At 40.4% G+C, this 27,651-nt stretch overlaps 1 protein-coding gene across 1 annotated transcript in view; it reads right to left on the bottom strand.

Moving 5' to 3' along the window:
• Nucleotides 1-20,406, bottom strand: part of UBXN2A (UBX domain protein 2A) — a 28,942-nt gene extending 8,536 nt beyond the window's left edge. The window contains exons 1-4 of the mRNA XM_036262844.1: nucleotides 20,317-20,406; nucleotides 11,444-11,498; nucleotides 5,366-5,504; nucleotides 4,824-4,930 (exon numbers count right to left, since the gene is read on the bottom strand). Coding sequence (XP_036118737.1) covers nucleotides 4,824-4,930; nucleotides 5,366-5,504; nucleotides 11,444-11,484 — 287 coding nt within the window. The 5' untranslated portion in view covers nucleotides 11,485-11,498; nucleotides 20,317-20,406. The remainder of the gene's footprint in view (nucleotides 1-4,823; nucleotides 4,931-5,365; nucleotides 5,505-11,443; nucleotides 11,499-20,316) is intronic.
• Nucleotides 20,407-27,651: the final 7,245 nt, after the last annotated feature.

The following is a 27,651-nucleotide window of genomic DNA, read 5'->3' as shown; positions in this document are numbered from 1 at the left end:
TGCAACCGAGGTACATGCCCTTAGTGGGAACCAAACCTGGGAGTCTCTGGTCCGCAGGCTGACGCTCTAACTGCTGAGCCAAACCAGCCAGGGCATAGAATAATTTTTAAAACTACAAATTCATGAATGGCTTGAGTTATTCTGCAATACCTAGAATAGTACTAAAGTCATGAGATATTTGATGACTACATGCTGCTAAATTGAAATGGTTTGATCATTTTTATAGGTGTCTAAATAGGGCTAAAAAAGTACTAGAAAAATCAAGCTCTCATTTCAATTTTTAAAGGAAAATATAAATTTACTCTGGAAATGACAAATAAAATAAAATATAAAACATGGAATTTTAAAAAAATGTTTTCACATTTGATCCTCCTAACAGAGAGATTAAAGTAATGTAGGATTCAACATATTCCAATCCCAAGAACGGTGCCTGGTGCGCAGTGGGATGTGGACAAGATGACTGTTAAATTGTTGTTGTTGATCCTCATCCGAGGACATTTGCCACTGATTTTTAGAGAGAGTGGAACGGAGAGAAAGAGACAGAGAGAAACATCGATGTGAAGAGAGACACATAGATTGGTTGCCTCCCGCATGACCCTGAAGCCAGGGATCAAACCTGCAACCCAGGTACATGCCCTTGAGTGGGAATCAAACCCATGACCCTTGGGTCCATGGGCCGATGCTCCAACCGCTGAGCCAAACCAGCCAGGGCGAATCTTATGAACTTTTTTTTTTTTAGATTGATTGTTTTAGAGAGAGAGAAAGATAGAAACATTGATTGGCCACCTTCTGCACGCCCCCCACTGGGGATTGAGCCCTCAACCCGGGCATGTGTCCTGACCGGGAATCGAACTGGGACCTCTCAGTCCACGGGACAATGCTCAATACACTGAGCCACACCGGCTGGGTGAAATCTTATGATCTTGAAAGTTTACAATATTATGGAATATATTTGATATAAGCAATGGAGTTACATGGGGAAATTTTAAACAAATCACAAATTTTAACAAACTTTTATAAAATAATTGATTTTTTTCTGATAACTGAAATAATACAAATTTATTTAGTATATACTTATGATTTGTGTACTTTTTTTTATGTCATACTTCAAACTTTTAAATTTAAAAATAAGTAATATATGCTTGTTCTAAAAAATAAGGCATAATAAATGTAAACATGTCAACCTGAAAGTGACAGTCCTTATAATACCACTCTTACTTGAACAAAAAACTGTTGTCTCCTAGATTTTCTTTATACATATAGTTAAAATCTGTATAATTATATTATTTTTGCCACAGATGGTATCAATCTACATATACTATCCTGTATTCTACAAACTACTTTTTTAGCAGTACACCATAGAATCCTTCTCATGTTAACATACAGATATATATGTCATTCATTTTTACCAAATGCACACTATTATTCTGTTATAAAGTAGATCAATTGGTATAAACATATATTCTTTCCACTTTTTCCTAATGATTTGTAAGAACTGTGTATACATGCCATTGACATGACATGTGTAACAAGTATTCCCAGTTTGGCATTTCTTGTTTGACTGTATATAGTGTCTTTTGGTACACTTGTTTTTAATAATTACATAATCAAATTCATCCAGCTTTCTTAAATTGCTTCTACATTCATGCCAACTACAGCTATTTGCAACAATATAGATGAATATCCCAAAGAAGTAAGCCGAGTAGACACAAAAAATAAACACATTCCATTTACATAAAGTTAAAAAACAGACAAAATAAAATTACAGTCATTAGAGGTCCGTGCCATATGGGTTCAACTATAAAGAAAAGCAAAAACTAGCCCTGGCTGGTTTGGTTCAGCGGTTGGAGTGTCGGCCTGTGGTACAGAGAGACCCGGGTTCGGTTCCCACTAAGGGCACATATCTCGGTTGCAGTTTGTCCCCGGCCCTGTTTGGTCGTGCGGGTGGCAGCCACTCGATGTGTCCCTTCACATCGATGTTTCTCTCTCTCTCTTCCTCTCTCTCCCTCCCGCTCTATCTGAACAAAAAAATGGAAAAATGTCCTCGGGTGAGGATAAAAAAAAAAAAAGAAAGAAAAGCAAAAACTAAATTACTATTAAAGACAGGATAGCATTACTTCTGTGATATTCCTACTGACAGCATGTAATCTTAATCTTACCATGAAGACAAAATACATCTGAACTGAGAGACATTCTATGCAATTTGGGTCCATAATCTCCAAGTGTCAAGGTCATTAAAAAAAAAAAACAACAAAAACCCACAGAAAATGGAGGAACTGTTCCATTGTGAAAGAGACCAAAGAGACATGACATCTAAATGAAATGTGTGATTCTAAATTGGATGCTTTTGCCAAAAATGATAATATTAAAACAAATAGTGAAACTGAAATAGAGTCTGAGGACTAAATGGCAGTAATATATCAATAGAGGGTTGTATGGTAGTTATGTAGGAAAACGTTCTTGCTTAGAGAGGCAGCACTTTAGCAACTTACTCCAAAATGGTTTGAGGGGAAAAATTCTTTGTACTACACTTGCAACTTTTATATAACTTTGAAAAGATTCAAAATTAATTGTATTATATATTATAAAGCAATTTAAAATCTGTATATATATATATACATACACACACACACAGATATATATATATGTATATGTATACATTGAAAATTGGTTACTATAAATCCTTCTGAATTAAAAACTAACAAAAAAAGTGCTTTGCACCATAAATTGATGCCACACCTAAAAAAAAATGTACTAAGGACAGAGTGCCATGGGTTAGCACAGAATCATGAATATGAGCATCAATAGCTGAAAAAATGTTCATGCCTTTAATTCATTAATTTCCTTTCTAGCAATCTATCCTGAAAGAGTAATCAGAGACACTGGTCAAAATTTAAACATAATTATAATAAAACATAGAAATAAATCTTCAAGACCTTTGGATTAAACGATGGTTTCTTAGATATGATACCAGGAGCAAAATGATACCAGGAGCAAAAGTAACAAAAGAAGAAACAGATAATATCAGACCTCATCAAAATTAAAAAGTTTTGTGCTTCAAAGAATGTCATCAAGAAAATGAAAAGACAACATAAATAATGGGAGAAAATCTTTACAATCATGTATCTGATAAGGGACTTGTATCCAGAATATATAAAGAACTCTCACAACTCAACAAAATGCAAGTAACCCAATTTTAAAAATAGGCAAAACCCCTCCCCCGTAAAAACCGGACAAAAGTCCATTTGAATAGTTTTTCTGTTGAAATAAGACATACACATGGCTAATACATACATGAAAAGATGCTCTACATCACTGGTCATTAGGGAAAGACAAATCAAAACCACAGTAAGATACCACTTCATATCCACTAGGATGGATATAACAATCATTTTTTAAAAAACTGACACTAGCCCTAGCCAGTTTGGCTCAGCAGTTAGAGCGTTGGCCTGTGGACCAGAGAGACCTGGGTTTGGTTCCTGCTAAGGGCATGTACCTTGGTAGCAGTTTGTTCCCAGTCTTGGTTGGATCGTGCGGGTGGCAACTACTCGATGTGTCCCTTTCACGTTGATGTTTCTCTCTCTCTCTCTCTCCCCCTCCCACTCTATCTGAGCAAAAAAAATGGAAAAATGTCCTCGGGTGAGGATTAAAAAAAACAAGAAACAAACTGACACTAGCCCAGGCGGTGTGGCTCAGTGGTTGAGAGGACCCATGTACCAAGAGGTCGCTGGTTCGATTCCCGGTCAGGGCACATGCCCAGGTTGTGGGCCTGATCCCCAGTGGGGGTCGTGTAGGAGGTATTTGATGTTCTCTCTCATCTATGTTTCTACCTCTCTCTCCTTCTCCCTTCCTCTCTCTCTAAAATCAATAAAGGAAAAAAATAAATAAATAAAAATAATAAAAATAAAAAAACGACACCAACAAGAGTTCACAAGAATACAAAAAAATTGGAACTCTCATACACTGTTGGTGGGAATGTAAAGTGGTGCAGTCACTATGGAATATGGTTTAGCAGTTCTTCATAAAGTTAAACACAGAGTTAACAACAATTCTCCTTCTAGACCTGACAGTATTGAAAACATATGCCCACACAAAAACTCGTACACAAATATTCATAGTAGCATTATTCATAATAGCCAAAATGTGTAAATGACCCATATGTTTATATACCTATGCAATGGAAATCACAATTCAAAGACTAAAAAGGTATTTAAACATAAATATTAAATATAACAACTAGGATGTGGTATTAAGCAATTCTTGGCAAAGTGAATTAGTTTAAGTCAGATTTTGATTGATCAAAATTCAAATTCCTACACCTTCCTCCCGAAGCTATAGCTGTGGCTCTCTTAAGAAAATTCATCCTATGAAAATATGAATTTCTGAAAGTATCTGGGAATGTGTAGGGATGCATAAACAACATTGAAAATAATTCTTCCAAATGAAATGTGACTAAAATATCCTCCTTATTTACAAAGATTGCTTAACCTTTTATTTATTTTTTGTTAATTCTCATCCAAGGATATTTTTCCACTGATTTTTAGAGCAAGTGGAAAGAAGGGAGGGGAGGGAGGAAGGGAGGGGAGGGAGGGGAGGGGGGGAGAGAGAGAGAGAGAGAGAGAGAGAGAGAGAGAGAGAGAGAGAGAGAGAAAGAAACACTGATGTGAGAGAGACACACTGATTGGTTGCCTCCCGCATGAACCCTGACTGGGGTCAGAGATTGAACCTGCAACCCAGGTACATGCCCTTGACTGGAAATTGAACCCGCAACCCTTTGGTGCCAACGCTCTAATTGCTGGGCCACACTGACCAGGACTGCTTACCCTTTTTTGATGGCGTTCAGAAACTGCTGACTTGCACCATCTGAATAACTTCTGAAGTCATCATTGACTGTGAATCCATTCTTCCATAATTTTATACTTACATCTACCTGCAAAGCAATAAGAAATAAGGTACATCATGTTAATATTATGTGTACTGTAGGAATGCCTTATGTGTAGTTCACATTTTGTCACACAATATTAATAAGATGTGTACTGAAGGGCTGGGATTTAATAAAATTTATCATTTTTACTGCTTCATCAAGAACATTCTTAATTGAAATCAGCATCTATTTTCCCCCTGCAAGTGCAAGCAAAGAATACAGTAATCACCAGTACGGTTTGCTGCCACTGCCTTGATTCCTTCTAAGGTGCCAGCAGCTTTACCAGCCACCACTGCTTCTGCAGTGTCCGTGCAGAGTCGACACAGTGACAAGGGAAATAACATCTCACTATTAACATGAAAACAGTTTTGACCTCGTGGACCCTCTAAAAGGTCCATATTTTGAGAAATGCTGGAAGAGAACAAAGTCATAGGCATTTACCTGTTTCTTCTGTTCACTGGGAGACAAGCATTTGGCACCAGCCTTCTGGGCTTCCTCAAAAAGGCTGTCAACAAAATAGTCACAGGTTGTTTGCTGATGGTCACCAAGAGGCTGGTTGTCAGATCCTGTTTCACAAACCCTATGCACACAAAAAGAAAAATAAGCACAATTAACTACTAGCTCTCGAAAAATTTACATAAATTATTCTAGTTAAGGAATCCTGAACTGAGATGCTACTTCCAAGTCCACAGGTCAGACCCTCTTCTAAGTTAATAGATACATGATTTTGGGAAGTCACTAACCCTTTTGGTCCAGGACAGGGTTTTCTCCAGTTCAGTCCATTGACATTTGGGGAGAGACAATTCTTTGTTGTGCAGACTGTCCTATGTATTGTAGGATGTTTAGCAGTATCCGTTGCTGACACTCAGGGCAATATTTTAAATACATTATTTTTAATCTTCTAGGAAATTCTGTATCTACTCTTAAGACTTTCCATATTATCATAAAGTATTAATTATGCCTTTTCTAAGGCAATGACATGATACTTCTTACTCAAAAATAATCACACTACAGATTGACAATCCCCAGAAGAGGGGATGGTGGGGGAGAGATAAACCACAGAACTTATATGCATGTATGCATGAACAATGGACATGGACAACAAAGCTGGGGACAGGGCGGGGAGGGGGGGAAAAGGAGAAACATCTGTAACAAAAATAAATTAATTAATTAATAAAAAATAATAATCACACCCTCAGATGATTTCTCACAATACTCATGATTTCCCCTTGCTTTAACAGTAGCTGTGTGTCAGTAGCGGATACTGCCTAACAGCTCAGGCTTTGGTGTTTGTTTAGGTACCTTCACTAAGTCACATTGACTTTGGGCAAGAAACACAGCCTCTACGTGATTTGGCCTCCTTATCTGTAAAATGCAGATACTACCACCTACTCACGTGGTTGTTGTGAAGACTAAATGTAAATACATATAAAGGCCTATGCCTGGTATACAGTATGGACCAGTACCCACACTGGCACACAGTATGTGCTTAAATATTAGATAATATCATTAAAACCACTTTATGCTTTACAGTTTTTAATTATTTCTTCTCTTCAGAAAGCAGTTTATACTTAATTATGAATTACTAAGTAGAAAGCCAATAAAACTGTGAGCATCCAGAGTAGCTGAAGTTTTATTCCTTTATCATATCTATTTGGTAGGTAAATTATGCTAAACTACATTAAGTTAATTCAAGTCATTCAAACATTCATTCAGTACCTACTATATGCTAGGTGGAAGGGAGATATAAAGATGAGTAAGAAATAGTCTAGGTTTTTAAGAGGTTCAGAGCACAGTGTGTAGAGATGCATTATAAATAGTTCTATGTAAATAAATCTGATAACTTAGATGAAAAGGACCAATACTTTGTTTTTTTGTTTTTGTTTTGTTGTTGTTTTAATCCTCACCCAAGCATATTTTTCCATTTATCTTCAGATAGAGTGGGAGGGAGTGAAGGAGGGAGAGAGAAGGAGAGAGAAACATCAATGTCAGAGAGAGACACATCAACTGGTTGCCTCCTACATGACTCTACCAGGGCCAGGGACTAAACCACAACCGAGATACATGCTCTTGACTGGAAATGAACCCACAACTCTTTGGTCTGCAACCACTGAGCCAAACCAGCTAGGGCTGGACCAATTCTTTGAAAAGCACAATCTGCCAAAGCTCACATATGGAGGAATAGATAATATGGATAGGCCTACATACATTACAGAAATTGAATCAATAATTATTAATCTTCTAAAACAGAAATCAGCAGGCATAAATGATTTCACTGATAAATTCTATCAAACATTTAAGGCAGAGCCTGGTCGGTGAGCTCAGTTGGTTGAGCATCATCCCATGCACCAGAAGTCAATGATTTGATTCCTGATCAAGGCACATGTCCGGGTTGTGGGCTTAATCCCCAGTAGGGGACATGCAGGAGGCAGCCAATTGATGATCTCTCTCATTGATGTTTCTCTCTCTATATATAAAATCAATAAAAACATATTTAAAAATTTTAAGAAAGACAGGACACCAATTCTCTATAATCTCTTCCAGAGAATAAAAGCAGAAGGAAACACTTCATTCTATGTAGACACATTACCCTAATACTAAAACCAAACAAAGACATTACAAGAAAACTACAAACAATATCTCTCATGAGCATAGATAACAAAATATTAGCATTTCAAATCCAACAATATGTTAAAAGAATCCACCACAACTAAGTAGGATTTATACCAAGTATGCAAGGCAGGTTCAACATTTAAAAACCAATTAATGCAATTCATCATATCAATAAACTAAAGAAGAAAAATCATATGATCTTACTAACACATGCAGAAAAAAACATTTGACAAAGTCCAACACCCATGATAAAAAACTCTTAGCAAAGTAGGAATAGAGAGGAACTTCCTCAACTTGACAAAGACTATCTATAAAAAACCTGCAGCTAATATTATATTTAATGGTGAGAAACTAGATGCTTTCCCCCTTAGATCAGGAACAAGAAGAAGATGTCCCTTCTCACCACTCCTCTTGAATGCCATACTGGAAATCCTAGCTAAACCAGTAAGACAAGAAAAGGAAATAAAAAGTACGTAAAGCAAGAAGGAAGAAATAAAACTATCTTTGTTTGCTGATGATGTGACTGTCTATATAGAAAATTCCAAAGAATCAACAACAAAAATCTCCTGGGACTAATAAACAATTATAACAAAGTTGCAGGACATAGGATTAACATACAAAAAGCAAGTGCTTCCCCATACACCAGTAATTAACAATCGGTATATAGAATTAAGAACACAACTCTATACACATTAGCACAATCTGTCATACTCCACAAAACTATACAACCCAAAGAGTGAACCCAATGTAAACTACTGTTAATAATAATGTGTCAACATTGGTTTCCAATTGTAACAAATATGCCACACTAATATAAAATGTTAATAATAGAGGAAACTCTGTGTGTGGGGGTGGTGGATAGGGATATGGCAACTGTGTATCTTCTGCTCAATTTTTTTTTTTTAATCCTTACCCGAGGACATGTTTCCATTTTTTGTTCAGATAGAGTGGGAGAAAGAAAGAGGAAGAGAGAGAGTGAGAGAAATATCAACATGAAAGGGATACATCGAGTGGCTGCCACCCGCACAACCCAACCAGGGACAGGGACAAACTGCAACTGAGGTACGTGCCCTTAGTGAGAACCGAACCCAGGTCTCTCTGGACCGCTGGCTGATGCTGTAACTGGCCAGGGCTAATTTAATATTTCTTTATAATTCAGAAAACCCCTTTATATTTTACCATATTAAGCTATAATATAGCAAAATCCTACGGACATCAGATGCATGTGGACTTGCTGTAATACTAAATAATCTGGAGAACTTTATTATTTCATCTTTGTTTACTACTCTGTCATCCTTTTCCTTACTTGTCACTACCATTTTCTGATTCGAATATCAACACTCCTCTTCATAATTTGGAAATCAGATTACCAAAGTTGTTATGAGTAAGTAAATAGTCTTGACGTCTCAGGAGTTTCTCTAATGACAAAAAGCACACAAGTTTCAAGAAAGGGACTTTGGCTCTGGCTGGTTTGGCTCAGCAGTTAGAGCATTGGCCTGTGGACCAAAGAGTCCCAGGTTCAATTCCGGCCAAGGGCACATACCTTGGTTGCAGTTCGTCCCCAGCCCTAGTTGGGGTTTGTAGGTGGTGACTAGTCAGTCGATGTCTCTCTCTCACTTTGATGTTTCTCTCTCTCTCCTTCCCACTCTGTCTGAAGATAAATGTAAAAATATCCTCGCGTGAGCCCTGGCAGGTTTGGCTCAGCGGTTAGAGCGTCGGCCTGTGGTCCTGAGAGACGCCAGTTCAGTTCCCGCTAAGGGCATGTACCTTGGTTGCAGTCTGTCCCAAGCCCTGATTGGGTCGTGCAGGTGGCAGCCACTCGATGTGTCCCGTTCACGTTGATGTTCTCTCTCTCTCTCTCTCTTCCTCTTTCTCCCTCTCACTCTATCTGAACAAAAAAAAAAGAAAAAGAAAAAATGTCTTTGGATGAGGATAAAAAAAAATATCCTCAGGTAAGGATTTAAAAAAAAAAAAGAAAAAGAAAAAGAAAGGGACTCTGAAACATCTATTCTGGCTACAGAACAGCCTCTTTTGCTCACTTTCTCATTCACTACTATGTTCTGCATAAACAAGATTATCAACTGGCTGCTATTCATTCGGCGCAGGATTTGTGTCTGAGTATGCTTCGGAAGCACACATGGCAAATATGGACCCTCACCATTTATAGTCTTTGAGCAACTAACTTATACCCTTAGAAAATCATTTTCAGTTTTTACTGGACTGCTGTTTCTAACAAAATCTATTTTTGTTACAAAGAAAATGATACACTCTATTGCTACTATTTTCGTGTAGACACCTTACTAATTATTTAATTAAATTCCAAATACTGATACATGCTACAGCAAAGATGAAGCTTAAAAACAGTATGCTAAATGAAAGAAGGCAGTCACAAAGGAACACATATTATATGATTCCCTTTATATGAAATGCCTAGAGCAGGCAAATCTAGAGAGAGAGAAAGTGTGTTAGTGGTTTTCAGGGACAGGGTGTAGGAGAATGGGCTGTGACTGCTAGTGGGCATGGGGTTTCATTTGGGGTGATGTAAATGTTATAAAATTGACTGCGGTGATAGTTACATAACTTTGTGATGTAGTAAACATCAATGAATTGAATGCTTTAAATGCATAAGTTATATGGTATGTGAATCAGGTCTCAATAAAGTAGTTTTGAAAAAGTCCTAAGTTAATTTTAGTCTTTTCAATCAGTCACTCAATTTACGTCTGTGTAGAAAAGTTAACGTAGCAGGCATGGCTGCTACCCTTTGAAAGCCCTGCTTACTATCCTTAAGAGAGTCTGCAATTTCAGTATGTGACTAGCCCCCAAGAAAAAGCCGAGGCTCATTTTCAATGACCTTTCCGGGAAGGTATCATTTCACATGGGCTGTCATAACTTATTTCTGGGGGAATTAAGTGTGTCCCAGGTGACTCCACTGGGTGAGGACTCTTGGAAACTTATGTTAAGTTTACCCTGTACTTTGCCCCAGCACATTTTCCCTTTGCTGATTTTGCTTTGTATCCTTCCATTATAATACATCATGGCAGGACTCTATGCTGTGAACCCTCCAGCCAGCCAGCAAACCCGGGGCTGGCCCTAGAGAGCCCTGCCACAATCTCACAATTACATAGTTAGGATCAAATATAAATAAAACAACAAACACTCTGGCAAAAAAGCAAAACAAAAACAAATGTTTGTTTGGTATAGAAGCATTTTCAAAGTATTTGTAAGTGTGAAATACATACTCTTTTGTCTCCGTAAATGAACTACAATGAAAAAAATTACCTCGAGGACTTAAAACAAAGGGCATAATACAAAATATATTTCACCTCAGATAAGTGAGACTAAAATATTCTATATCGATAAGAACCATAGATTTTGCATTTGCCACTTACTGAGTGCCTTCTACATGCTAATCCTATGCTAAGTGCTTTACACTGATACCTAATTCTCCCCCAGGTCTTTCGGGTATAGCCGCGGGTTACAGACGAGATCCTGAAGCTCAATTAATCTGTTCAAGACCAGAGAGGTAGTCTAAGAAAGACGGTATTCAAACCTAGGATTATCGGACTCCAAAGTCATTATATTTCCACTCTGACTCCAACACAAGAGGCCAATGAAGCAGTTACTTGAATTTCTCACTTATATAACAAAAGTAATATGCAAAAAGAGAAAAAATTTAACAATTTTTTTTAACCAAAGAAGAATGTGTTTATTTTACTTAAATTCTTAAAAATACTTTTTGGCAATTGTCACATAAACTGTCCCAACAATGTTTATTATTATTTCTTTATTGATTTGAGAGAGAGGAAGGGAGAGGGAGAGAGACAAAAATGAAATGCAGCACAAATAGAAAAAGATACTAACAAAGGCATTAATAACAAAGAAAGTTCATAGATTGAATTAACTTACCATTCTTCTTTTATACTTTCAAGATTATCTACTTCTTTCATTCTTTTCTGCCTTACTGTAAAGATAAACATAAACAAAAGCTAAAGTTGCAAATTTAGCATTTTAGATGAATTCATTCTTATGCATGCATCCATATTCTTTCACATAAGTTATTATGTCCCTAAAGTAACACTTAAAGGGTCTTAAGAACAAGTGACCAAACTCCAAGCTATTACTAGGATACACAATAAAATTACTGTTTTAAATTACTTGAAATAATTCCTGTGTGGCGTTGCCACCTACTTGACAGTCAATTCAGTTCATTTGTCTCTTAAGAGTGTAAAATATTTATATGGTTCCAAAGTTGACCTAGCCTGGCCTATGTGGCTCAGTGGACTGAGTGTCATCCCATGGACTGAGAGGTGCTGGTTCAATTCTGGGTCAGGGAACATGCCTGGGTCAGGGCTCAATCCCCAGTAGTGGGTGTTTGGGAGGCAGCCGATGGATGTTTTCTCTCACATGGATGTTTCTCTCTCTCTCCATTCCTTTCTCTCTTAAAAGAAAAGAAAAAAGTCAAAGTTAACCTAAAAAACAAGATATATTCAGAGAAATCCAGCTTCCATTCTTGCCCTTCCCACCCTGTCCTCTCTCTCCCAACTTCTGGGTAGCCTTATTTTTTCTAATATAAACAAATATCTATATTCATGTCCATCTCTTCCTTTTATAAAGAGTAGCAACACACAAACATGCTACATGAAGTCAAACACAGACAATAGTTATGAACTGCCTGCCTACTGCAAAATTAAAGTTGTCAGTTGTCAAAAGTCAAGTTAGGAAAAATCGAGAACACAGATGGTGGCAGTGTATGGAAGCTACACAGACCATCTCCTGGGACCAAACTGAAATTACTACTAAAATAAAGACAAATCATTGGAGAAACACAACTGAAGAGCAGCTGGACAGAGAGGTCACCAAACTGAGCCTGGTAGGAACTGCGGAGGCATGTGGGGGCGGGCTGGGAGCCCTGGAACAGCAACGAGGGCTGTATCAGCGGTGTGCGCTTCCCGCTGAGAAAGTGGGTTTTTAAAAGCCCCAAATCAACTACAGCCTTTCACCTTGGGCTCCAGCAAACGGAGGGCACACTGGGCTGGAACTCTGTGGAGAGAGTCGGGGGCTCCTGGCTCAGGAGAGAGCTGATAGCTGGATGGGAGGGCACCAGGAGTCTTGTACTGAATCACTCCCTCATGGGACAGGGACAGTAGCCATTGCCCCCTCCTGGTCCCTCCAGCAGGAATTCAACACCACCAGGCCATAGAAATGCAAATTGAGGCTCATTAACATCTAAAGTCTGATAGGGAGCAAACGCCCCACCCGCTGGAAATCCTCTTATAGCCGAGGGATTTTTTTCATTCAGTTGAGGCTCATCAGATAACTGAGACTAATAGCCTCCAGGCAAAAAGCTAGAGGACAGCTGAACTGTTCCTTGGCTTGCAAATCAAGTTAGGAAAAATCAAGTCTGTTTTATCTAATCTGGAATGTCTGGTTATTTAACTAAGGAAAACACAACAACATTGATTATGGAGAAAAAGAAAAAGAAATCAATGACTTTTTTTTTTTTATCCTCACCCGAGGACATTTTTCCATTTTTTGCACAGACAGAGTGGGAGGGAGAGAGAGGAAGAGAGAGAGAGGGAAACATCGACGTGAAAGGGACACATCGAGTGGCTGCCACCTGCACGACCAACCAGGGCCGGGGACAAACTGCAACCAAGGTACATGCCCTTAGCGGCAACCGAACCCGGGCCTCTCCGGACCGCAGGTTGACGCTCTAACCGCTGAGCCAAACTGGCCAGGGCGAAATCAATGACTTTTTAATGTTTTAAAATTACATAAACTTTAAAAAATACTAGAGTGCAATGTTTCAATAAAGCTATATAAGTTAGTTTCAATTCATGACTACACTTTTAAAAGTCACCCCAAACCAGATTACAACTTCTTTTTATATGTGCTTAAACAATATAGTTAAGACTATGTTATTATTAGATTATGACAGATTGTTTATGATATCATGGTCCCAGAGACTACAATACAGATTTAAAACTAAAGAAAAACACTTTACCCAAAAAGGAGACATAATCAAGCTAGAGTACTACAAAGCATTAAAAATATTTCACCTCTCAAAGAGACCATATCAAATAAGAATGTTTCTTAGCCCAGCCAGTGTGGCTTAGTGGTTGAGCATCGACCCATGAACCAAGAGGTCTCTGGTTCAATTCCCGGTCAGGGCACATGCCCGGGTTGTGGGCCTGATCACTAGTGGGGGGCATGCAGGAGGTGGCCAATCGATGTTCTCTCTCATCAATGTTTCTATCTCTCTCTCTCTCCTTTCCTCTCTGTCTAAAAATCAATAAAGAAAAAAGTAAAGAATGTTTCTTAAATTCTCTCTGGAGAGTACATGTACAAAAAGCAAATACAACACTGCTACTTTAAAATGTAAGTTTTAAGCCCTGGCTGGGTTGCTCAGTTGGCTGGAGCGTCATCCCATACACCCAAAGGTTGAGGGTTTCATTCCTGGTCATGGCACATACCTAGGTTGCAGGTTAGATCCCTGGTTGGGGGGCAGGAGAGGCAACCGATGGATGTTTCTCTCTTGCATCAATGTTTTTCTCCCTTCACCCTGTCTCTCTTCTTCTAAGAAGAAAAAAAAAAACTCAATGGAAAATATCTTTGGGTGAGAATTAACAAAAAAAAAAAAAAAAAGAAAAGGTAAATTTAAAGCATACTTAAATAGAAAGCAGATGTCAGTCATCGCCACTGAAGGTCCACCAGACCCATCCCAAAGCAATGAGAACCAGAAAGAAAACGGGCACTAGAGTAATCTACTGGCCCCACTTAGCCGTCTCCAAAGGATCTGGAGGTAAAGTTAACTTGGGTAACTGAGGCTCCAGTGCAGGAGGAAATGAGTCTGCCTGCTGTTAGGTCCTGACTTCCATTCCAGTTTCCTACTGCAAATGGAGCTGGGCCCACCGCCACCACCAATTTGGCTGGAGAACTAATTCCCATGTAGCCTCTGTTTTGCTAGGAATTAAAGTAGAACAGTGGAGTCTGCTCTGGAAAATATCCTATTCTTGAAAATTGTCTTAAATACCTTGTTTTCGTTATAGATTGAATATAAACTGATAGTGAATTTATTTCTTAACCCATTCATGAGAAGATTGTGAGCAATTCTGAAAAACCACATGAAACTGACAGAAGGAAAGAGGAAATTCAAAGGGGCAGAGGAATGAGTAGGAACACAGATGGGGACAGCACCTTCAGCAGCACCCCCAACAATAATTTCAGACTCTACCTTTTGGCTAGAGGGTAAGGTAGGAGTCACTAAAGCCACACTATCCCTTTAAACTATGTAAATATGTTACTTTGATAACAAGTTTTAAAAACCAGAAAACAAATAAAAAATATATTCAGAAAACCAGAGTTTCATGTTCACTAATCTTTTCTTCTAAGACTTTATCTTTCAAATCTCATCATTTCTAAAACTATTTCATTGCTTCCTTTAAAAAATTGCTTCCCTTTCAAACATACACAAAAGAATAGAGAAAAATATAAACACCCATCACTACCCTTCCTATTCAGAAAAATTTATATTTTGACTTACTTTTTATTTTTTAAAAAATTTATTTAAAAAATAATTTTTTTTCCTTTATTGATTTTACAGAGAGAGGAAGTGAGAGGGAGAGAGAGTTAGAAACATCGATGAGAGAACATCAATTGGCCACCTCCTGCATGTTCCCCACTGGGGATCGGGCCCACAACCTGGGCATGTGTCCTGACTGGGAATCAAATCTGCGACCTCTTGGTGCATGGGTCGATGCTCAACCACTGAACCACACTGGCTGGACTTTCTTTTTCTTTATTTAAGAAATAAAACATTATAGACACAGCCCTGGCTGGTTTTGCTCAGTGGTTAGAGCAGCAGCCTTCAGACCAGTGAGTCCCGAATTCGATTCTGGTCAAAGGCATGTACCTGAGTTGCAGTGCGGGAGGCAACAGTTGATGTGTTTCTCTCACATCAAATGTTTCTCTCTCTCCCTCCCTCCCACTCTATCTGATGATATATAGAAAAATATCCTCGGGTGGGGATTAAAAAATATATACATATATTATAGAAAAAGTTGAATACTATTTAATATTTTAAATAGTATATATTTAAATTGTATTTAATATTTAAATAAAAATATTTAAAATGAAAATATTTCATACTAAAATATTTCTTAAATGGTATGTCTTAAATATGTGCATCTTACTGCATATAAATTATACCTAAGTAAAGTTTTTAAAATATTAAAAATGTATATTCAGCAACTACTGTAACCCAGACATGATTCTAGGTGCTTGGGATACATACTGAACAAATAGACAAAGATCCCAACCCTCGAGGACATTCCATTTTGGTGGTGCTGTTTGTTTTTTCACTTGACAGTGTTCCAACATTATTTTTAACTACTCTAAAATAATCCATTAGTTTAGATATAATCTTTATTGTATTGTAAACATAACATATTCATTCCACTACTTGGCTCACATTGTAACTATCCTTATATAAGGCATTAAAATCTTAATCACCCTTCGAAGTCCCAACCCAAGATCTACTTCTACCAAAAAGGTGAAATAATAAACCCTCATTAATACTCCTCTCCTAAAGCATTTAGTTTTTTTTCATTTAAATCATATTGTCTGATATTGTTTACTGTTGTTTCTGTTGTGTCTTTTGGTCTCTCTGCTGAATCCAGATCCTTGAGGACAGGTCTCATGACTTACACACTTCCTGTTTCTTCCACAAGCATACGGAGAGAGTGCAAAGCAAAGAGTAACCATCCGTAAGTACTTTACTATGTTTCCCATTAGCAGGTTATTGTTCTCTAGCAAATTACTAATATTATTCATCATCTCCTAGTTATAGGCTACTGCTACACTGTTTTGCTTGTTTTATGACAGCAAAAGAGAATGAAGAGATCTTGGTTTCAAATGGACTTGTACTAGAAAACTGGCTACATAATTTTCAAACCATGTAAACTTTATTTATATCCACTGAGTGAGCTTCCACAATTATCACAGTCACGTAACACGAATGAACCTAAATCATGTACTGTACAGTGGAGAATAAAAAGCCATCTGACAAATATCTAAGTTGTGAGCATGAAGTGGGCCTCAGAATGGGCAGATGAACAATTTCTTCATTTTACTTCAGCTTACTTTCAATTAGTACCACTACCATCTTACATTTGTATTGTATATCACAGTTTACCAAACACTTTCCCAAATATTATCCCACTTACTCCCAACAACTGCAGTGATAAAATCAGTCAGGAGACAGAGTAGACTGAGCTTTTGGAACATAGCCACTAAAAAGAAAATCCAGCCAAAACAGATTTAGTGCCCTGGCCAGTGTGGCTCAGTTGGTTGGAGTGCCATCCTATACAGCAAAAGGTTTCAGGTTCGATCCCTGATTGGGGGGGTGGGAAGGGGAGGCAACCGAATTGATGTTTCTCACATAGATGTTTCTCTCTCTCAAATCAATAAACATATCCTTGGGTGAGGATTAAATTAAAAAAAGCGAGATTTAGTCTTTTCAATGTATGCATTACTCTTCGAAAAGAAAACATTTGCATTATTACCAATTTTATTTATTTTTATATAGATAAAAGAGGCTACATTTTTGAAAGATAAGATTTTGTATCAAGATATTATATCGCTGAGTATGCTATCTTTATCCTTAAGGGTAAAGCCATTCCTGGCATTACACACAAGGGAAAAGAAACCAATGGATCACATTTCTATGTGGAGTTTCTTCACTTAGTTCTCCAAGAGCAAATTATGGTAGCATCAGAATCAGACACTTTAAGACAGTTTATTTGTATATTTTATGAATTATAGTTTACTAACTATTAAGTAATAAAAATATAAAACCTTTTGGAAAGTTTCAGCTTATCTTAACTGTCTGTAATCTATGTAAAAAAGAAAATACATTTGTGTCTTCTAGAGAGAATTGTTAATGTGTGAGTTATATGCACCTAAGGACCAAGGTGATAGTGACAAAAGTAATTTAGATGAGAAAATCCTGGCCCAGACAGTGTGGGTCAGTGGTTGAGCATTGGCCCGTGCACCAAGGGGTCATGGGTTCCATGCCTGGGTTTTGGGCTTGATTCCCAGTGAGGGGCATGCAGGAGGCAGCCTATCAATGTTTCTCTCTCATTGATGTTTCTATCTCTCTCCCTCTCCCTTCTGCTCTCTGTAAAAATCAATAAAACATATTTTTTAAAAATTCTGAAAGGCAAAACTTCAGCAGGGATCATCAAGCTCACCTTGTCAGCCATCCTTTGACACCAAGACAGTCTCATTCTAGGGTTCTTGAAATGTTATCTACCTTGCAAAACTCATCTCAAATATAATCTCTTTTAGAAAATCTGCTATGATTTCTCCAAAAGGTTTGAATACAGATTTACTAACATGGCAAGAAGAGATCAATTATATACCCTTAGAATTTGCCTTATCTTCACAGCTATTAACCATCATCTCTAGCTGGTTTCCGTTCATATCCACATCCAATATGATTTCTACAAAGATGTGTAGAAATTTATTAAGATACAAATTTGATTGTGGAACTTTCCTGCTTAAAACCCTTCAAAAACATCCCACTGTCCTTTGAATAAAGTCCCAATCTTTTGGATAAAATTACAAGGGAGTTCACTGTACTATTCTCTCACTATATTTGAGTGATTTGAAAAGTTCTCTATAAAAGTTTAAAGAAAAAAAAAATTGGTCGCAAATCCTTAACATTGCTTAAGCGGCCCTAAATCATCTCTCTGGCCCTAAGGACAGCCCCATTTTTCTTTCTACATTCAATCCAATTGCTCTGACCTTTCAATTCTCAAAATCTTCCCAAGCCTCTGTGGAACATATTTCTTTTGCCTGGACTTTCTTCCCTCCTTTGGGACTGAGAAAGAAGAAGAGGGGAGGGGAAGGGAAGAGGGGGAGAAGGGAGAGGAAAAGAGGAAGGGGGAAGAGGAGGAGAGGAGGAGAGGAGATGGAGAAGGGGGAAAGAGGGAGGGTGTTTGAGGGCTCTAAGTCCTTCATCTTAGGGGGTTTTATCTGTTTTCCAAAGGTGGGGGTTGTAGGGGAGGTCTCAGGGGAAGAACTCAATAGAAATTCAACTTTCAAGAAATATCCTTTCAGGGTTGGGGTTTCTACTGATTGGTCAGCAATAGGGTAGGAGGTCATTAGTCACTGTAGCTGGTCCTGATGTCAGCCACTGCATTGCTTCATCTGCTTTTCTGGGCCTGAAGCTGAAACACAACTGAGGTCTTAATGTTATCTCTAGTTTGACCAAAACACTGTCTTTGCGGTCCAGGCTTTGTTCCTAAGATTATTTGATGCTGATTATTTGAACCTCATTGTCCTGGAGGCTTAATGCTTAAGAGAGTGGTAGTGCAAGGTCTTGTATGGGAGTCCTACGAAGCTATTCTCCAGCCTCCTTGTTCCTCCTCTAAGGGGTCTACCACAAGACTAGAGACTGTGCCAGAGGGGGAAGGGTCAACCGGGGGGGCAAGGTCCCACCCTACAATACTTGTTTTCCCAGTTTTGCCCATTGCTAGGCACACAGGGTTTTCCAACATGGTGAGACTTTCTGTACCTGGTCTATGGTTCCTACTCTGTTCATGTCTAACTGCCTACTATATCAATGTCATTAGCATTCAGCACACAATAGATACTAAAAAAAATTGAATGATAAGTTATTAAGTAATTAACATTAAGTACTAAGCAATTAAAGTATACATGTAAAGTATTTACCACAGGTACAGGGCTAGGAGTCAGTCAGTGGTCAATAATTAGTAGTGTCTGTTGGTACTGTATTCTGCCTATATCATTATCATTTGTGTGTTTAATCATTCCCTCCATCCTGCACACAATTCTCACTCATTTTTGGATCCCACCAGTGCCTAGCACTAACGTTACTGTTTTACATAGATGCTCGATATTCACTGAATTAAATCGCATATTAAGTCAATGCGACTTTCAGCATATTTAGAAGACAACATGAATTTTAAAGTTTATCCCACTAAAACTAAACTATAATTTAAAAACTTATAAACACTCCCCAAACATACTTGAGCCATGACTATGAAATAAGGAAGTTGATTTTCATGTCACAATCACACTTCACAGTTTCACACTGACATCAATACACACTGTAAGTTTCCCATCTTTATTTGCAATGATCTCGGATTACATACCAAGGAACCAACACTGAACACCACACTGACATTCATTATTGCTGAGAAGCAACAAATTGCGAGTAAAAAGAAAAAGACACACATAAAAAAAAAAATTAAGCATGAAAACAGCGAACACCAAACCTTCAAAATAAAGTGAGTTGTGGGAGACTGGTAACGAAGTTAACTAAGAAACGTCAATCCACAACAGACCTGCCTTGCATTTCTGTACTGTACTTTTGCAGCGATGCCTTTGGAAATCGGGACATTTTGACAGCACATAACTCGAAGTTTCTGAGTCTTTTCGGAACGAGAAAACCAACTGATGCTTTTTTACGGAGTTCGCACTCGGGAAGCAAGCAGTCAGCAGCCCACAGCCCGGCTCACCTGGGCTGGGCGAGTCTCGCCCCGCCGCCGCCCGATGGCGCCCTTCGGGATCGCAGACGCGGGGGCCGAAACCTAGCGGGAACCGGGCTCACCCAGACAAAGACAAGCGCGGCAGCACCGGGGGACCCAGCGATCCCCACCGCCCTGCCCGGGAAACGCCGGCCCCTGCCCGGCTGCGAGCCGGCAGCCCAGCCTCGCTCCGCGCCGAACGCCGCGCGGCCCCAGGAAACTCACCTCCGGGCGTGGCCGCTGGAGGGGGACGCGCCGCGCTGTCCCCTCCCGGCCTCGTCCTCAGTTCGCGTAGGGGCCACGGGCGCTGCGGCCGCCGGACTGGAGCTCCTCAGAGCCGCAGCACCGCAGTCCAGACCCTCTCAGGCTCGCGGGCCGCGCCTCCGGGACCCAGCCCGCCTCCGGGACCCAGCCCGCCTCCCTCCGCGACCGCCGCCGGGCGCGCGCTGTGGCCGGCGCTGCGCAGACCCGAGAGCGCGCGCGGGGGCGGGGCTGGCGGCGGCGGTCGCGTCTGGCCTCCGAGTTACGAGCTTCATGGCGGCCACCAGCTTCCTGCTCCCGGCTTGGCGGCTAGATGCCACTTCACCCCTGCGCGAAGAAGCAGGGAGCTAGGTGTGGGCTCGCCCGAGAACCCAGCGTCTCCTTCTCGCTGTACCTCTTCAGCCTTTGATCGAAGCGTTGGAGAGATGTCCCCGCATGCTGACAGTGTTGAACTTGGACTTGAACCCCGAGATTCTGGAAAGCGACGGTTAAAAGGATCCCTCCGCACCTCTTTGTGTTCTTGAAAAGGTTTACAGCAAGGAACCACTTTTCCCATGTGATTTAGATGTGACTCCTGGATGGCCTTTTGTTTACCTATGACAAGGTCAGACACAGACCCTTCAAATTCCCATTTTTGCCTCATACATGATTAGCTGAATTGATTGTACTCACTGACCAACATGGGCAAAATACCGGCCACCTTGACTTGATCAAACTTTTGTTAAGCTTCTCTCCTTCCTCCAGCCTCCTAAACTTTGATCCACCCTCAACCTGAGCCAGCATACAACCCCTTCTTATCCACCACTCCTGAAAAAAGAGACTGATTTCACTGTAAAACATTCTTTGATCTGCTGTGTGATCGCTGCCACCTCTACAGGTTCATCCCCCTTCCCCAGAGCCCGTTCTTTCTAGCCTTTGTTCCCTGTGTCCTGTAAAAGAAAAGCCCAACTGACCTTGGAGACAGTTGCAGATCGTGTGCTGCATAGTCAGTGAGTTCCCTATGGCAACAGTCACCTCCTCACACCACATTCCCCATTGCAATAGTTCCTTTCTTCTTGGAATAATCTCCTACAATAAAGCCTCTCTTTACTTAAAGCTAGGTGTTTTGTTTTGTTTTGTTTTGGACAGTTGAGTATTTCCCCTACTGTAATTGCCCTTCTACCTTATTGCAATAGAGTGTCTCTTTCCTTATTTGCAATAATTTTTTAAAGTCTCATTTGTCTAAATCCAGATTTGTTTTTTACTTGACAGTTTTCAATGCCAGGATTCAAAATGAGATTGGGCCGCACCTACAAATCCCTGCCATACCCACCCAGGTAAAGGCACCTCCTGAATCTTTTGAACTCATCTTCTGTTCAGTGATTGATTCTGAAAGGCTGTGGTGAGTTCTACTTTCAAACCAGTGCTCCAGAAATCCTGTCTGTTGAAGCCTGCACTAAGGAGTTACTTTGATTCATTTAGGCAAAGACTTTTCTTTGGCTCTTATATGAACCAACCAACCTTCCTTCCTTCCTTCCTTCGCCCAGCACCATTTGATAAAGAGGATTCTTACCTTGTCAAAAATCAGTTGACCATAGATGTATTGGTTTATTTCTGGATTCAAAAATGCTGTTCTATTCATGTAAAGATCTATTGTTATGCCAATACTATAATATTTTTAAAATTAAATTTATTTATTTATTTTTAATCCTCACACCCAAGGATATATTCCCCATTGATTTTTTTTTTTCTTTGAGAGTGGAAAGGAGGGAGGGAGGTGGAGAAAAACAGAGAAACATCGATGTGAGAGAGACACATCCATTGGTTGCCTCCTGCATCTATTGAGACTGGGCTGGGGATTTAACCTGCAACCCAGGTACATGCCCTTGACTGGGAATCAAACCCATGAACCTTTGGTACTTAGGCAACACTTTAACCACTGAGTCACACTGGCCATGGCCAGTACCATAGTGTTTTGATCACTGTAGCTTTGTAGTAGGTTTTGTAATCAGGAAGTGTGAGTCCTCCAACTTTGTTCTTCTTTTTCAAGACTGTTTTGATTATTCTGATAGAGTAGGTAGTAAGACAGACATAAGCAGAGCAGAAATGATAGGCCAAATATAGAATGTCACCAGGGCGGAAAGTCGCCTAGCGATGGGCAAAACCAGGAAAATAAGTATTATAGGCTAGGACCTTACCCCCAGGGTGATCTTTCCTCCCCTAGTATGTTGCTAGTCATGTAGTTTAGAACTCTTGACCTTCCATATCCATTGTTATGTGATTCAGACACCCTTAGAGGAGGAGCAAGGGGGCTGGAGAATAGCCTCATAGGATTCCCATATGAGCCCTTGCACTACCACTCCCTTAAACATTAAGCCTCCAGGACAATGAGGTTCTGATCAGCATCAGATAGTCTTAGGAACAAAGCCTTGGGCGGGGGGGGGGGGGGGGGGGGGGTGATGGGGTGGTGGTGTCTGTTGACCACAGAGACAGAGTTTGGTCTTACCAGAGATAACATTAAGGCCTCAGTTGTGTTTCAGTTCCAGGCCCAGAAAAGCAGCAAAAACAGTTGAAGGATGCCATGGTTGGCATCAGGACCAGCTACAATAACTATTGACCTCCTACACTAGTGCCAACCAATCAGTAGAGACCACAACTCTGAAAGGACACACTTAGAAAGCTGAGGTCCTCCCCTGAGAACTCCTCTAAAATCCTCACTTTAGGAAAACAGATAAAACCCCTTAAGATGAAGGACCCAGAGCATATGTGTTCTCATTCTCTCATATCCCCCTTCTACCCCCCGCCACCCCGGAGCACACCAGGGCCTTTCCCCCAGACTTTTCCTCTTCTTCTTTTCGCAGGTACTTTATCTTTGCTTTCTTTCTCTTAAGCTCAAGGGCCCTTCTTTTGCCTCTGTAATGTGTTTCTTGAGTCCATGCAGCCCAGCTGGCTCACTTCTTCTACCTCTCTGACTTTCTAAGTAAACTTCCTACTCCAGAGATCTTGGCTCTGAATTCTTTCTTAGCTGAACTTAAGGACTAATTCTGCTGTTAACAACTCCAGGTACCTTGCAATTAGGGTCAGCTCTTCCATTTCTGTAAAATAAGACCATTGGGATTTTTATAGGGATTGCATTGAATCAATAGATCTATCTGAGAAATATTGACATCTTAATAATGTTAAATTTTTCAATCCATGAACATGAATGTCTTTCCATTTACTTAGGTCTTCTTTAATTTCTTTCAGCAGTATTTTTTTTTTTAATCCTCACCTGAGGATATTTTTGCATTTATCTTCAGATAGAGTGGGAGGGAGAGAGGGAGAAAAAGGGAGAAACATCGACATGAGAGAGACGCATCAATTGGTTACCACCTACATGACCCCAACTGGGACGGGGATGAACCGCAACTGTGGCACGTGCCTTTAGCGGGAATTGAACTCCCTGGTCCACAGGCTGACGCTCTAACTGCTGAGCCAAACCAGCCAGGGCTCAGCAGTATTTTTTAGTTGTTAGTGTACAAGTCTTGTACCTCCTTGATCCTATTTTATTCTTTTTGATGCTGTTGTAATAAGAATTGCTTTCTTAATTTCCTTTTTAGATTTTAAATTATTAGCATATAGAAATACCACTGATATTTGTTCTTATATCCAGCATCTTTGCCAAATTTATTTATTAGCTCTAATAGTTGTATGTTTTAAAATAGATTCTGGCCCTGGCCGGTGTGGGTCAGTTGGTTGGGGGTCGTCCAGTGCACCAAAAGGTTGCTGGTTCAATTCTGGGTTAGGAAACATGCCCAGTTTCAGGCTGGATCCCCGGTAGGGGGTGTGCAGGAGGCAGCGATCAATGTTCCACTCTCACATTGATGTTTCTCTTTCTTCTCCCACTCCCCTCCTCTCTAAAAATCAATAAAAATATTTAAAAAATACATTCTATAGTATTGTGTACATATAAGGTCATGCTGTTGATGTAAAAAGTATCCAAACCTGTAGAGAATTTTTTTTTTTTTTTATCCTCACCCGAGGACATTTTTCCATTTTTTGTACAGATAGAGTGGGAGGGAGAGAGAGAGGGAAACATCGACGTGAAAGGGACACATCGAGTGGCTGCCACCCGCACGACCAACCAGGGCCGGGGACAAACTGCAACCGAGGTACATGCCCTTAGCGGGAACCGAACCCGGGTTTCTTCAGACCGCAGGTGGACGCTCTAACCGTTGAGCCAAACCAGCCAGGGCTGTAGAGAATTTTTATAAGAGTTGATTTGAGCTAAACTGACAATTTCTGGGAAGCAAAATCTCAAATGCTCTGCAGAATGGCAGGTTGCATCTTCATTTATGCATTTAAAATTAAGGAGAGAATTTAAGGAAGATTTTAAGAAGGTGGGAGAAAGCAAGGCAGGTCATGTTGTAGAACACAAGCAAGGCTTCCATATCTTTTTCAAGCCTTCCTTTCTTTTGTCCATAATGTTTCCTTTCTCCATTTTGAGTTCAAGATGCATCTCAGGAGTCATTACCTCTCAGAGGCTTTCCATAACATCCTTGCTTGAATTAGAGGTCTCACCTCATTCTTTCTTAAAACATTATGTTGCACAGGAGAAGACCCAGCAGTCTCATCTTCTTCTAGCCCACGGCTCTGCCTTCCCCAGAGACCTCAGCCCTGTGTGAGGAGAGAGCTGTGAGCCTCCCCAGCCCACGGGAGGATTTACCCTGGAACTTGGGGAGAAATTTCCATGTGCGGCAGCCTTTTCCTTGTAAGTGGAGGACTGAGGTCAGGCTGCCCTGGTACTTCTGGGGTCCTGTGGTGCCATCTTTTCCCTTTAACTCACTCAGCATGTAAGTCAAGGATAGGGGATTCCCTGGTTCAAGAGACATTGGAATATGGTTAAAGTTTGGCCTCACCTATCTGAGCATAGGAAGAAATGATGGACTAGATAGGTAGGTTAGACTTTTAACTTCCCATACATCCTTCAAACTGATTTAAAAGGGATTAGCATTTGTTCAGAGACTTTCTGAATCCCAGCTCTCCAGTATACCCACTATTTCCAAATTTTATATAATAATTTCATACAAATATTATCTTAGTGCAAAAATTAAAAAAAGGACATCTAAAAAAATTAAAATAAAATAAAACATTATGTTGCAGCTTACTGGTCCCTGGCCTGTCTCCTTTATTCCTTCTTTGTCTGTGAGCTCTTTGAACTACGTTGTTGTTATTATTATTAAAAACCTCCCTATTTCCTGAGCTGGCATAGTACCTAACACCAACTGGGTTTAGAGTAAATATCTGTTGTTAATAAGTGGTATAGATTATAATAACCCAACTCAACCTGGCTTTCTCAAGTTAGGACTACAAAAACAAACACAGAAACAAAACAAAGGAGGAAAGCACACAAAGCCTTTGTCTACTAATTTGCATACCATACACCTCTTCAAGATACTTTTCTTTTTAAAAAACATTTATAGAAATAAAGTCAGAGAAAATATTTTTCAAAGAGTAACTTCAGAATGATCTCTTCCTTGGTAACTGCAGAAGATGGGCATGTGAACTCTTCCAAATATCAAAACTGCTTTTACAAGAATAAAGAATTCAAAAACAGCTCTGGCTGGTGTGGCTCAGTTGGTTGGAGAATCATCTGGTACAACGAAAGTTCGCAGGTTCGATTCCCCATCAGGGTACATAACCCACTTTTCGAGTTTGCATATGGGTGAGGGTTTTTTTAAAGTTAAAAAATAGGGCAGGCTCTGGGAGACTATAATAGTGCAGTCAATATTGAGACAGATTCCCCAGAGAAAAACCTTCTGCTTCAGTGAGCCCCTGCAGAGAAAGTTGTTGGCTAAGGAGTTTTGAGAGAGGGTAAGGGAGAAGCTCATCATAGCTCATTATGAAGAACTCATAATGGAAAAGGCAGTCATGATCTCTCCTCCCTCATGCTGACAAATTGCTAGTAGGAATACTGGGTGATCTTGGTAGGACTCAGTGGGGATGCATTGTAAAGTGTTGAGCTTAGAGATGACTCAGTGTAGGACTGGGTTGCCAACTGGTCTTGTTTCTGAGCAGGGACCACACTAACAGAAGGGAGGAGGCTGGACCCAACGCTGACAGGGGTCTGGTGCAACCGAGTGCTAGGGTGGGTGGTATAGGCTGCAGCATGCCTTGAGGAACCTTCAGGGCACTTCTATAATACTTAAAGCCAGTCCCTTTCTGCAGGAAATGAAACTTTATTCTGCTCAATGACCACAGCTAACTGATGCAGAAAAACTCTGGTGTGGTGCCATTAGGAGGTCTCCACTCCAGGAGAGGCCAAGCTTAAGTGGTGGGTGGTGTCTACGGGAGAGTGTGGTTTGCAAATTAGCGTAAGAGGGATTTGTGCGCTTAGAATCCACACTGCTTCCCAAACAGAAAAACTATGTCCATTCCCAGTCACTGGGAGTTTGGATGGGTAGAATGCTCTAATTTTGATGCAGCTTGGTGCTCTTTACAGGACTTTTCACGAATCTTCAATTTTTCTTAGTGTAGCAAACAGGAAGAGCTTCTGCCCAATAAATAGTAGGCTCTATCGCTAACGTACTGAGAATTTTTGAAATGAACAGACTTCCTATTTTACAGCAGCTTTCCATAGTAATCGTATGCCTTAATCTTTTCCTATAAAAGTTAAATCACAAATTAAAAATTTTTGTGTTCAGCTTTTTGTATTAATTCTTGCGCGGGCGGGGGGCGGCAGTGATAAAGAAAGTGCTTGGAAGAATTCATTCTTTGTGACTCCGCCTTACATCTGGCTAAGGTTATAGAAAAAGACCCTGCCTTGCTTTGTTTAAAGATGCAGAGTTCTAGTATTTGTTCTTTTTAAAGCTCAGCGTGTGCCAGATACCGAACAGATCTATTTTATCACACCTGTCACTCTCATTTTTACAGCCATGAAAAGTGTTACTCAAGTTCAGTGTCTTGCCTTCGGTATCTCATATTCAAACTCAGGTCACCGCGACCTCGTTTATCAGGTCTCCCTTCAGCCCCCCTCCTTGTTCTGTGCTCGGTCCAAGCCACCTAGGGTGATGGTGGGGATGCTGGGGTACTTGGGCCTGGCAGGGTGAGAGGGCTCCTCCCGCGAGCCTTCGGGTATTTCCCATCCCCCTTAGAAGGCTGGCCAGGCCTGGAAACCACAGAGTTGACATAGCCCAGAGCGTCCCTTCCCTGGCCGCCGAGCCTGACGTCACGCCGCTGGGCGGGGCCTACTGGAGGGGCGGGGGTACCGGAGGGAGCAGCCGGCTAGGAAAGGGCTGACTGGCCTTGCAGCGCCCCGCAGCGGTCGCGGCCGGAAGCGAT

The sequence above is a fragment of the Molossus molossus genome, unplaced genomic scaffold (genome assembly GCF_014108415.1).
Source record: "Molossus molossus isolate mMolMol1 unplaced genomic scaffold, mMolMol1.p scaffold_m16_p_15, whole genome shotgun sequence".
In the NCBI taxonomy this organism is placed as follows: domain Eukaryota; kingdom Metazoa; phylum Chordata; class Mammalia; order Chiroptera; family Molossidae; genus Molossus; species Molossus molossus.
The sequence above is the reverse complement of the archived record's forward strand: the minus strand, read 5'-3'. Positions and strand labels throughout refer to the sequence as shown.